At 46.1% G+C, this 12,772-nt stretch overlaps 1 protein-coding gene across 6 annotated transcripts; it reads left to right on the forward strand.

Annotated features, from left to right (window-relative positions):
* Positions 1 to 495: 495 nt before the first annotated feature.
* On the forward strand, positions 496 to 9,796 carry GJB6 (gap junction protein, beta 6, 30kDa). Of its 6 annotated transcripts, none has more exons than XM_011951340.1 (4): positions 496 to 631; positions 1,185 to 1,300; positions 2,247 to 2,408; positions 8,261 to 9,796. In XM_011951340.1, exon 4 carries the CDS (start codon positions 8,276 to 8,278, stop codon positions 9,059 to 9,061), a length of 786 nt encoding a protein of 261 aa, XP_011806730.1. In that variant the 5' UTR covers positions 496 to 631; positions 1,185 to 1,300; positions 2,247 to 2,408; positions 8,261 to 8,275; the 3' UTR covers positions 9,062 to 9,796. The 6 variants fall into 6 exon arrangements, with proteins under 6 accessions (XP_011806730.1, XP_011806729.1, XP_011806728.1 ...); XM_011951339.1 differs by having other exon boundaries at positions 1,191 to 1,300; XM_011951338.1 differs by lacking the exon at positions 1,185 to 1,300.
* The last annotated feature ends 2,976 nt before the right edge of the window (positions 9,797 to 12,772 follow it).

Genomic DNA, 12,772 nt, shown 5'->3' on the forward strand with positions numbered 1-12,772 from the left:
TCCGGCCGCACGTGGGGCGACCCGGCCCATCTGCCTCCATCCGCACCCCCCTGTCCGCAGCGCCCCGGCCCGATGGTGGTGGGCGCCGCCCGCGCTGGCCCCTCTCTCTGTCCGCAGAGGGACGGGGATGGGCTGGTTTGACTTTTTACCCCAGCGGGGTCCCCCGTGACTTGCACAACAGGTTTTATGAAGGTTTCGGACCGTGTGTCTCAGAGGCCAGAGTGGGGGCCGGTGCCCCTTTCCCCCGTTTCATTTGCCGCGTGTTGGATTTTCTCAGCTTTTGTGGGTCACCGGCGTGTCCCCTTGGATTTGGGAAGAAGAAAGCCAGGTCTGGGGTGCGGGTCTCAGTTCAGCCAAATCCTCGACTCGGGCCGATGCCTAAGTCCCCGAAGAACCGCAGGGTATGGGCTGCGTGATGGGCTTCCGAGAAACCTGGGAAATGCTGATGACAATAGCGTGGAAGGCAGCAATTAAAAGTCATGGGCGACACATCTTAGTTAAAACGTGCAGGCACCAGAAGGCACTTCCAGGAATGTCGGTGAAGGAGACCAGTCCCCGGTGTCACGGGCATCCTGTGTTGTGCAAACGGGGCTGGCCTCCCTTCCTGGGAAGCAGGACCGTCAGGGTGAGTGTGGCCTGCCCGGGCTCTGCCCTCCCGGAGGGTTAGGGACCTGCAGCCAGGCGGGGACACTGGCCCAGCGACCTCAGCGTCCCTGGGCGGACATACACTCTGTTTCGTGTCTGATTTAACCATGCCAGGTTGTTCTTTTCCCTCAAGTAGATTTTATGCCATACAACTCTTTTCTCGCCCCAGTTCTAGCAGAATCTAACCAGTGTTCTAGAAGAGAATGTCCTGCCCCCATGCAGTCTCCTTAGAATTGCAGGGCGCTGCTCAGAATGCTCCTGTGGAGAGCTTTGTCTGTTGTTTGGATCCAGCAGCGTCTTTGGGGGTGTTGCTTGAAGCCTGCCAAGGAGGGGAGAGGGGTTTTGAAGAGAGAACACCAGGGCTCTAGCCTGTCACATAACTGGGGGTGTGGAGGGCACCTCACTGCCACTGCAGTGACTAAAGCCTGGAAGACGCTGGTCAGTTCACCTGCCCCACTGGTTGTTTTGTAAACAAATTCTGATACAGGTAATGATGACTTTATGCTTCTTTTCTTATGTTTTCTGTTCTGAATTCTGAGTGTTAGGAAGGAAAAGAAGTACAGAAGATCTGGCTAAACAATTTCAGTATGGCGAAAGAAAAATTCTAACTTACACGCCCTCTTCATGCATCTTTAATTCAATTTGAATATTCCAGGTGCTGTGAGCAGTTTGCACACATTAGTTTAAATATTAAATGGGATAAAATTGTGGGAAAGTAATTTCTGACCCAAGCTGCTTGGTCTGTGAGGGCATAACCTTCCAATGGCCACCTGCCACAGGTTATGATTTCTGTTTTAGTTGCTTAGTGCATGAGTGTAGACCTGGAACCCCAGAGGGCCTGCTCCATTTTTATTCCCAGGGTCATTTAAATCTAGTTGAGCTTAAATGTTTGGAAAGGACACAGTTTTGCTTGAATGAACAAACATATATTGCTAACAAGACCCAGAGAAGGAAAGTTTAACTTAATGGAAATCAAGTTTTAACTCTTCGGATTCTTAAATGATGTAAGAAACATACATAATTCCATGAGTTGTCCATTTTTACATCTGGACTCCATAGACAGAAACAACGTTTCACTTTTAATGAGTTAATTTTGAAATATATGAATCCTAGACCCATTGTTATCACTAGCTGTCACTTTATCAGGACAGTTGCTTAAGTTTTTTGTCACTAAATTTAAAAATTAACTATCAGGTTGTCCCTTGGATGACCTGAGATTTCTAGAGACAAAAGAAATCTATTCTTCCTGTTTAAAGAAAGAGCCTGAGATTTTTTTAAAAAACCACTGATTTGGGGATCAGAGAGTAGCCAGTGTCTCAAACTCTCCCCTGTCCCTTTTTGTATTTCTCAAGGAGTGGGTTTGAGTCCTCAGATTGGGTGTTACCATTATTTTGATAGGGAGAAGATCCTACTAAAGAGCATCTTTGATTATTTCATGTGTGCAAAGTACAGAGCATCAGGAAGCTGGCAATTTCTGAACTTACCTCATAACAGTTCTGGGAATGAAGAAAATACCCACAAAGTTTATTCAGGGGACACATTGCAGCGAGTGGGGGGGAGTTAAAGGAATATGGCAACAGCTGCTATTTTTCCCTCAACAGGCGACATCCTCACTGACCGAGCAAAGACTGACATTCGTGTCATCACTGTGCATCATTGGCACTCCAGTGGGGTGGGAGAAGGAGCCCTGACACCCTCGCAGAGGGACCTTGCCCTCATTCTTCGAGTCTGAAACGCTGGCAGTCGTTGGAAACAGGACTCAGGTTTGCTTGTTTTGCTTTGACATTGTTTTCCTTTTATCTATGCAGACTCCCCAAGTATCCAAAGCCACCTTCAAAATTGGGAGGCACATGTTCCTGTTCTCAGATCTATCAACTATTCCCTAGATGGCCGGGCGTGATGGCTCATGCCTGTAATCCCAACACTTTAGGAGGCCGAGGCTGAGGTCAGGAGTTCAAGACTAGCCTGACCAAGATGGCAAAACCCCGTCTCTACTAAAAAAAAAAAAAAAAATTAATTAACCAGGTGTGGTGGCATGTGCCTGTAGTCCCAGCTATTCAGGAGGCTGAAGCACAAGAATCACTTGAACCTGGGAGGTAGATGTTGCAGTGAGCTGAGATTGCACCACTGCACTCTACCCTGGGTGATAGAGCAAGACTCTGTCTCATTTGCTAAATGACATTGAAAGTGGAACAGAGCTATCTAGAAAAATATGCTGAGGGGTAACACTGTAACTTTGGGGGCTTTCGTTTTGGTTCTGTCATTAGTGAAATTATAATGGCATCGCTAACTAAGCTAGTTGTGATTAATTTCCCAAGTAAGAAGTTTTAAAACAATCAAGAAATTTCATTACTGCAGTCAAATGCCAATCGATCTAAATTATTTGAGTTGTAAAAGGAAAGAATAATCTATCTTCATAATGCTGTGTGGATCCTCAAAAGTAAAATCAATGGTTTACTTATTTTTAGAGCTAGATATTTCAAACTGGAGCTTTGGTATCAAGAATACAGCATTGAGTTGTTCACTATGAATAGATTTACCACAAAACCGAGCACAGTTTACCTTTTTAAGTTTAAATGTAACCACATTCTTAGAAGTTGAAGACTGCAGAAGGTAAGCATATCTAGTCTTTCCTTAAAAGACAGCCAGAGAGGCATCAGTTAAAATGAACCTCTCTGGTTTCCGAAGAAAGGGTTAATATTTTACTTTGTATTGAAAAAGCTCCTCCCATTGGCTCCAGCCCTCCAGAAGCAGGAGAGGAAAGAGGTACTTTGTTTACTACAGCTGCAAGGGGTCCCAGTGGATGTCATGATTTTGGAAAGTAATTTGAAATTAGTGACAACTTCACAAATAGAAATAACCTTCAAATCTTCTCCAACCAAGAGGATTTGTGAAAGATTATGCCCTGTGGTTATGTGTTTTCACAAGGGAGAGCCTGGGGGGCTGGCGCTTTCTTTGCCACCCCCAACCCCCAACATCCTTCCTCTGGGCCCCTCTGCAGTCTGTCCACCCACCCTGCCCATCCATGAAAGTCAGGACAGGAGCAGCCAGTGGAGTTGAGTCCTCCTTAAAACTTGCTGAGTCTCCTGCATTTACCGCCATCCTCCCACAGCTCCTTGAGTCGGAGCGTCTCCTGGGGCAGCCAGGACTGGCCAGTGATGGCAGCAATGTGCTGGAAATTTGGTGCTTGGTAACCCTCAACTGGCCCATCACCCTGGCCTGTCTCTTGACACTTGCAAGGGGAGCTCTCCTCTCCCTGGCTGTTAGCCTGCAGAGAATGCTACGCAGGGCAGATCTCTAGGGCTGGCTGTTGGGCCCCTCAGGAGTGACACAGCCTGGAAGAGAATGGGAAGAGCCACTCTCTCACTGTCTCAATTGGGAAGCTGAGCGCCTAGGGGCAGCCCACTCAGGACCCAGCAGGTTTGGAGAGAGGACGCAGCCCCTCCCTTGGATCACTTCTGCTGTCAGGAATAACGGGGCCTTTGTGGCTCCTGCAGGAGGACGCTGTGAACCAGGAGACTGTCCGGAGTGACTGGGGACTAGACACGCTTGTATTGGGTTTAACCTCATTTTTCTCAGCAAGCTCGGCATCTCCTTTACTTTTCTTCGTTTAAAGGCATAGGTGCATTGCCGGTTTTTAGAACCAGCATTGTGAAGCGCGCATTGTGAAACAGATTATTTTCTGTTCAGTTTTGCTATGTTGATAGAACACCTTCAGAGCGTGTGGTTTGGGGACCCAGGAAAATCCACAGAAATGTAAAAAACTGCTGCCGTTATAATTGTCCCTGTTTTTTAAAAAAAAAAAAAAAAACAGGGAGAAGCCTGAAGCTGCAGAGGTCAGGGACTCTGCTTCTGGAAAGTGTGGACCAGTGTTCCTGGGAGGAATTTGTGACCTCCTGACCTTTTCTGTGACTTTCGCCACTCAGAATCATCCAGGCCATGTCGCCCTCTGGCTCCCTGATCCGTTTGCTGCCTAGAAGGCTGGAGCACAGGGGACCGCGGGGCGCCGTTGTTCAGGCAGGCCACGTGCTAGAGAACCGAGAGAACACAGCTGTCTCACCTGCTGGGGAGCTTAAATTCTATGGACTTCGAAGTGTTGGAGAAAATGTGAACCATTTATCTGATAAATCAAACTCTTGCTGATTGGGCATTTTGTTCATCAAATTTCAATAGGAGGTGTTTCTTGGTTAATAAGAGAACATCTTCATTTTATAAACAAACAGGACTGATCCCATAGGTGAACAGCTGCTGTAAAATAGGTTTAAACATCAAGATGTACAAATTTCTTGCTCCTCACTGTTCGCATTCTGAAATGCTTTTGAGATAGAACATCAACAATTAGGAAAATGTATTATACCTTTCATCTGAGAATAATATTAATTTTACAAATCATATCATTTAACATGAGCTTTTTAAATGAAGCTGCATTTACTGTGGACATTGGCCATCTCTTTAGGCTGCCAAATGTGTTGTACATGAAAGGGAGGTATTAGGAAACACACTTTAATTATGGTACGCTGGGACCAGGGCTCCTAGGGGAGCCCGCTGTGCATCGCCCCAGCAGACACTCATGCAGCCTCTGAGGAAATGCTTCAAGGGATGAGAAAACAAGGTTTGAAGTGTAGCCCATTTCAATTTTCTTTTTTTATTATTATTATTTTTTAAGAAAAACCTGGCTTAAAAGCAAAAACCTGGCTTTCTGTTAATGCTGAGTGCCAGACCCAGTTCTTAGTCCCAGATCCATGCAGGCATTGAATCCTCTGCCTCACCTTCCAGGATCACCGCCCTGTGCCTCAGCATCTTCCTCAAGCTAGTGTTTGTTCTGTTCCCTCTGCTGTGAGGTAACCTCCAGCCTCTTCCATCTGTCCACACACCTGTTGATGCGCCCCCGGGGACCACGTCTTTCCTGAAACATGAAAAGAGCCCACCCTTCTGACGTGGGCTGCCCGGGGAGCCCAGCGCTCTGTTCCCTTCACACAGCCTGAGCCTGAGTCTCTTTCTTGCAACCTTGTGCTGTGGTGCTGATATCCCGCTGATAAGGATATCCCTCCTAAGGAATACCAACATTCCTGAAGTAAAATGCTAAGCTGCAGTTATTAAAAGAACCATGAAAATACAACCTACTCACGCTAGGTGAGGCGTCAACAAAGACTGTTGTGATTCCAAGACTCGGTGCCGTTGCCATCACCACAGTTGCTATCACGGAACTCTTAACAAGAAATTTAGTGATGCTGCTTTAGAATGTTGCTGCGGGCTCAACAGAAAGCCCCCCAGTTCACACATACATATTTTCTCTTATTTTAAAAATCAAGATAGTTGCCCTCCTCCAGGAATTGGGCCCCTCTTTTCATTCTGAATAATAATATTCTCTTCTCCTGTGGAAATGCTTAAAGAATTAAAAATAGAATAACCATGAGATCCAGCAATCTCACATCGAGATACCTCAAAGACTTGAAAGCAGGGTCTTGAAAAAAGTATGAGTACACCCTTACTCAGAGTAGTGTTACAACAGCCAAAAGGTGGAAGCAGCCCAGTGTCCATCGATGGGTGAATGAGTAAACAAAATGGGGACCATCTATACAGTGGAATAGTATTCAGCCTCCCAAATAAGGAAATCCTGTCACTCGCCGCAACGTGGAGGAGCCTCGAGGACATGATGCTGAGTGAAATAAGCCAGTCCCAAAAGACAAGTGCTATGGCTTTGTACTTAAATGAGGTCGGTAGAGCAGTCAAAATCACAGACACAGAAAGTAGAATGGTAGTTGCTGGGGGCTGGGGAGGGGGGAATGGAGAATTGTTGCTTAATATTAATACCCAGCCAAGGGCAAAAAAAACAATTTCTCAGAAAGCCAACGGAACTAGAAGTCGGACTTTTCCAACAGCTCTGCTGACCGCACCCGGCCAAGCATGAGAATGTTTTTAGGGTGAGCATTCCTTTTCAGAAAACCTCAGACTAGCAGGGCAGGGAGTTGAAGTGATAAAATATCACAGCCTACCTCAAAATAAAGTTGGCTTCAGTCTGTAATATCACTGTGTCACTTTCCCAAAAGATGCTGCCTTGGGGCACACAGTAGCACCCCACTCCGAGGCCAAGGCACTCCTGGGTGGGGAGAGGCTGCCTCCATTCCCCCAACCGCTTCCAGGAGCAGCCAGCATAATGCAGAGATGTGTGGGCCAGAGCGTGAGGTCCAGGGGACTGGCATGAGACGGGGAGGCTGACAGGTGTCCCTCACCCATTCAGGGACAAGAAAGTCTAAGACCAGTGAACAGAAGGACTTTGGTGACTCCCTCATGCCCTGACAGCCTGTAAAAAAATGTCTGAGTGAATTACTCTGGGGAGAGGTCTTTTACTTTCTGAAAATTTTCAAAGGGTCCATGATACCTCCTTTTATTTTTCGAAGGGGAATGCTGACCAGTTCTATAGTCTTCCGTGGCAGTGTAGGATAAGAAGGCAACTGTTTGAATTATAGCAGAAGTGTCCGTAGCTGTAAAGAAGTCCTTTTTCTCTTGGGATGTAGAATCAGTGCATTAACAGGGAAGGAGGCCCTGGGTGCCAGGGGCAGCAGATCCCCTCCTCGGCCGCCCCTGGCGCAAACAGGACCCGCTGGGGAGGCAAAGCCAACGTGGGCTTGGTTATACTGAAGATATGTTGGAGAACAATGGAGCAATCTTTATAAAAGATTGTGAGTCTCTTTTAGAAGAGGCTTTCTCAGTAGTTGACAATATTAGATTTCCTAAGAACACATGAGTATGGCAGATGATGTTATTCAAGCTAGAATTAAGTATAAGTATATTGTATAAATAAGCTAGTATTTTGTTTTTTCCCTTCTTAGTCTGTTGGGTAAACTAGATTATGTCATTCCAATGAAAGTTTTGTTTTCCCTGAATAAGCTATTTAACGAATAAAATCTACCGTGGAAGCTCGGTGAGGAGCCCTTGGATAAAGCCAAACTGGTGTAACAGCTCAGACAGTGATTAAAAGGGAGCTTGGAAATGAATTCGTTTACCTATGTTCCTGGATTAATGCAAACAGCAATCTAATATATGATCTGAATTCAGTTGAATCAAAATGATCTGAACTCCCTCCTCTGAAAACTTATTTCTGACCAAAAACATGAGATTTTTTTTTTTCTTTGGTGAGACAGAATCTCAGAATCTCGCTCTGTCGCCCGGGCTGGAGTGCACTGGCACGATCTCAGCTCACTGCAAGCTCCACCTCCCTGGTTCACCCCATTCTCCTGCCTCAGCCTCCCAAGTAGCTGGGACTACACGTGCCCGCCACCACGCCCGGCTAAATTTTTATTGTATTTTTAGTAGAGACGGGGTTTCACCTTGTTAGCCAGGATGGTCTCAATCTCCTGACCTCGTGATCCACCCGCCTTGGCCTCCCAAAGTGCCGGGATTCCAGGCGTGAGGCACCGCACCCGGCCAAGCATGAGAATGTTTTTAGGGTGGGCATTCCTTTTCAGAAAGCCTCAGACTAGCAGGGCAGGGAGTTGAAGTAAAATACCACAGCCTACCTTAAAATAAAGTTGGCTTCAGTCTGTCATATCACTGTGTCACTTTCCCAGGGCCTCTTCCACTAATAAACCTTTGCCCCCTTTTGTCTGTTCAGGGATAAACAGGCACCATGGACTGGGGGGCCCTGCACACTTTGATTGGGGGAGTCAACAAACACTCCACCAGCATCGGGAAGGTGTGGGTCACGGTCATCTTCATCTTTCGAGTCATGATCCTCGTGGTGGCCGCTCACGAAGTGTGGGGCGACGAGCAGGAGGACTTTGTCTGCAACACACTGCAACCGGGATGCAAAAACGTGTGCTACGACCACTTTTTCCCGGTGTCCCACATCCGGCTGTGGGCCCTCCAGCTGATCTTTGTCTCCACCCCAGCGCTGCTGGTGGCCATGCACGTGGCCTACTACAGGCACGAAACCACCCGCAAGTTCAGGCGAGGAGACAAGAGGAGTGAATTCAAAGACATAGAGGACATTAAAAAGCAGAAGGTTCGGATAGAGGGGTCGCTGTGGTGGACGTACACCAGCAGCATCTTTTTCCGAATCATCTTCGAAGCGGCCTTTATGTATGTGTTTTACTTCCTTTACAATGGGTACCACCTGCCCTGGGTGTTGAAATGTGGGATTGACCCCTGCCCCAACCTTGTTGACTGCTTTATTTCTAGGCCAACGGAGAAGACTGTGTTTACCATTTTTATGATTTCTGCATCTGTGATTTGCATGCTGCTTAACGTGGCAGAGTTGTGCTACCTGCTGCTGAAAGTGTGTTTTAGGAGATCAAAGAGAGCACAGACACAGAGAAATCACCCCAACCATGCCCTAAAGGAGAGTAAGCAGAATGAAATGAATGAGCTGATTTCAGATAGTGGTCAAAATGCAATCACAGGTTTCCCAAGCTAAACATTTCAAGGTAAAATGTGGCTGCGTCATAAGGAGACTTTTGTCTTCTCCAGAAGGCAATACCAACCTGAAAGTTCCTTCTCTAGCCTGAAGAGTTTGTCTTTGTAAATGACTTTCATAATAAATAGACGCTTGAGTTAACTTTTTGTAGGATACTTGTGCCATTCATACACAACGTGATCAAATATGCGGTCCATCTCTGAAAACAAGAGACTGCTTGACAGAGGAGCACTGCAGTCACTTCGACAGGTTCCTTTCAAGTGGACTCTCTGACACAGTGGGCACTTCCTGAAAAGTTATGTAACTGTTGTTGATAAAGAACATTTATCTAGAAATCGATACTTTTATTAGGAAAAGATATTTTTATAGGCTTGGATGCTTTTAGTTCTGACTTTGAATTTATATAAAGTATTTTTATAATGACTGGTCTTCCTTACCTGGAAAAACATGAGATGTTAGTTTTAGAATTACACCACAAGTATCTAAATTTGGAACTTACAAAGGGTCTATCTTGTAAATATTGTTTTGCATTGTCTGTTGGCAAATTTGTGAACTGTCATGATATGCTTAAGGTGGAAAGTTCATTGCACAATTTATTTTTACTGCTTTCTGAAGGTAGATGGAACAATATGGAAGCAGAAGGCTTTTTTAACTCACCTATTTGCCAATCATTGTGAACAACTGAAAGTGAATGTGATTACCTCAATAAAGCTGGGCCCCATTGCTTAAGCCTTCGCACGCCTTGTGGTTTCTGTTGCATCTGGGCAGCTTGCTGCCAACCCTCGTGGGCTGGGTGCTTTTGCTGGGAAGGCGACCAGTTACTGTGGGTGGAGGGGCCTGGGACCTCAACAGGGATTTGTGCATCCTCACTGCGAATGGGCAGAGGCTAAGTTTAGCAGCCTACAGGGCACTCAGCTTGGAGCGGGCCACTTGTACGACACTAGGAATGATGTCCTCAGGGTCAGTTCATCCTGAAAGAGAGGAGGTTAGGGAAGTCTTTTTTGTTTTTTTTTTTTTTTGAGACAGAGTCTCGCTCTGTCGCCCAAGCTGGAGTGCAGTGGCGCGATCTCGGCTCACTGCAAGCTCTGCCTCCCAGGTTTACACCATTCTCCTGCCTCAGCCTCCCGAGTAGCTGGGACTACAGGCGCCGCCACCTCGCCCGGCTAGTTTTTTGTATTTTTTAGTAGAGACGGGGTTTCACCGTGTAGCTCAGGATGGTCTCGATCTCCTGACCTCGTGATCCGCCCGTCTCGGCCTCCCAAAGTGCTGGGATTACAGGTTTGAGCCACCGCGCCCGGCCTAAGCGCTAAGCTTTTAAAGCAAAATCACAATTTCATCATCACACTAAAACAATCTAGTTGGCATTCATAATCCCTGCTTTTCCTGGGATGTTCCTTTCTTTTTATTTTATTTATTTTTATTTTTATTTTTATTTTTTGAGATGGAGCCTCACTCTGTAGCCCAGGCTGGAGTGCAGTGGCACAATCTTGGCTCACTGCAACCTCTGCCTCCCAGGTTCAAGCGATTCTCCTGCCTTAGCCTCCCAAGTGGCTGGGATTACAGGCGTGCACCACCACGCCTGGCTAATTTTTATGCTTTCAGTAGAGATGAGCTTTTACCATGTTGGCCAGGCTGGTCTCCAACTCCTGGCCTCAAGTGATCCTCCCTCCTCGGCCTCCCAAAGTGCTGAGATTACAAGCGTGAGCCACCGCGTCCAGCCCTGTTCCTTTCTTTTTAAATCGCTGGTTGTACAAGTATTGCATGAAGCCCATAGGAAGCAGGGAAGATCGGGGCAAATAACACAGCCTTGGCAACAATCCCAGTACAAATGGAGGAGGCATCTTCTCCCCACCTCTCCCCCAACTGCTGCAGTTGGCCCCTCCATTCCCTTTCGTCTTTTTTAAACAATAAATTTGTGTAAAATGGATATACACAGAACTGCCCATGTCTAAAGGGCCCAATTCGATGGCTTTGGACTTATGGAAACACCCGGGACACCCAGCACCAAAATCAAGGTAATGAAAATACCCATTACCTCCAAAATCAAGGTAATGAAAATACCCATCACCTCCAAAATCAAGGTAATGAAAATACCCATCACCTCCAAAATCAAGGTAATGAAAATACCCATCACCTCCAAAATCAAGGTAATGAAAATACCCATCACCTCCAAAATCAAGGTAATGAAAATACCCATCACCTCCAAAATCAAGGTAATGAAAATACCCATCACCTCCATAGGCTCCTGTGTTGCATTGTTTTTTGTTTTGTTTTTGTTTGTTTGTGGTAAGAACATTTAACATGAGAACTATCCTCTTAAGGTATTCTGAAGTGCACAATACGTATTGTTCACTATGGGCAGGATGCTGTGCAGAAGATCTCTAGAACACACTCTTCTAGCATCACTGAAACTTTACATCCATTGAATAATAATTCCCCACATCCTTAAATCCACACCCCTCCCCAGCCTTGGAAACTGCTGTTGGATTCTTCACTACTCAGAGGTTGACTGTTTTAGACACTCACATCAGTACTATTCAGGAATAGTTCAGGAATATTTACCTTCCTGTGCCTGGCTTATTTCACTTGGCGTAATGTCCTCTGGGCTCATCCATGTTGCCCCAGATGGCAGGATTTTCTTCCTTTTTAAGGTTGAATAATATTCCATTGTATGGATATACCATACTTTCCGTTTTCATGTATCTGTCTAAACTATCATGAGATATCACCTTACATCTGTTAGGACAGCTATTATCAAAAAACAAAACAAAACAGAAACAAAGGATGAGTGTTGGTGAAGCTGTGGGGCAAATGGAGTTCTCATGCACTGTTAGCAGGAATGAAGAAGGGTGCAGCATTATGGAAGGCAGGATGCAGGCTCCTTAAAATATCAAAAGTGAAATGGCCAAATGATCCAGCAATTGCACTTTTGGGTATATGCCCAAAAGAGTTAAAACCAGGATCTCAAAGAAACATTTGCACACCTGTGTTCACTGCAGCACGATTCACAACGGACAAGATACGGAACAACCTTCCTCTCTCTTTCACTTTCAGTCCTTTGTCTTTAGTTTCTTCCTGCTCTTTAACCTCTCTGAAAGTTCCTCCCCTCTTGAGCTACAGCCTGGTCTCTCCATACCCTGCCATCAAGATTCTGAGACTGGCAGCACCTACTTCCTCTTTCCCCACCTATTCCATGACAATGAATCTGGGCCTACCTTCACTACTGAACCGAAGCCATTGTCAGCACCGATGACTCTCCGAACGCCACATCTGATGACTTCTTCTCAGGTGTCTTCTTCCAACAATTCTTGTAAAACTCTTGGGCTGGGTGCGGTGGCTCACACCTTGTAATCCCAGCACTTTGGGAGGCCGAGGTGGGCGGATCACGCGAGACCATCCTGGCTAACACAGTGAAACCCCGTCTCTACTAAAAATACAAAAAATTAGCCAGGCATGGTGGCGGCACCTGTAGTCCCAGCTATTTGGGAGGCTGAGGCAGGAGAATGGCGTGAACCTGGGAAGCAGAGCTTTCAGTGAGCCGAGATTGCGCCACTCACTCCAGCCTGGGCGACAGAGCGAGACTAGCATTATGTGATGTCTCTCTCTGACTCATAATTTTCTTTGCTCTGAAGTCTACATGATATACTTTTTTCCATCCTTTTACTTTTGACTTGCCTATATCATTAAATTTGAAGTGAGTTTCTTATAGAC

This window comes from Colobus angolensis, unplaced genomic scaffold (assembly GCF_000951035.1).
Source record: "Colobus angolensis palliatus isolate OR3802 unplaced genomic scaffold, Cang.pa_1.0 Scaffold318, whole genome shotgun sequence".
Lineage (NCBI taxonomy): Eukaryota > Metazoa > Chordata > Mammalia > Primates > Cercopithecidae > Colobus > Colobus angolensis.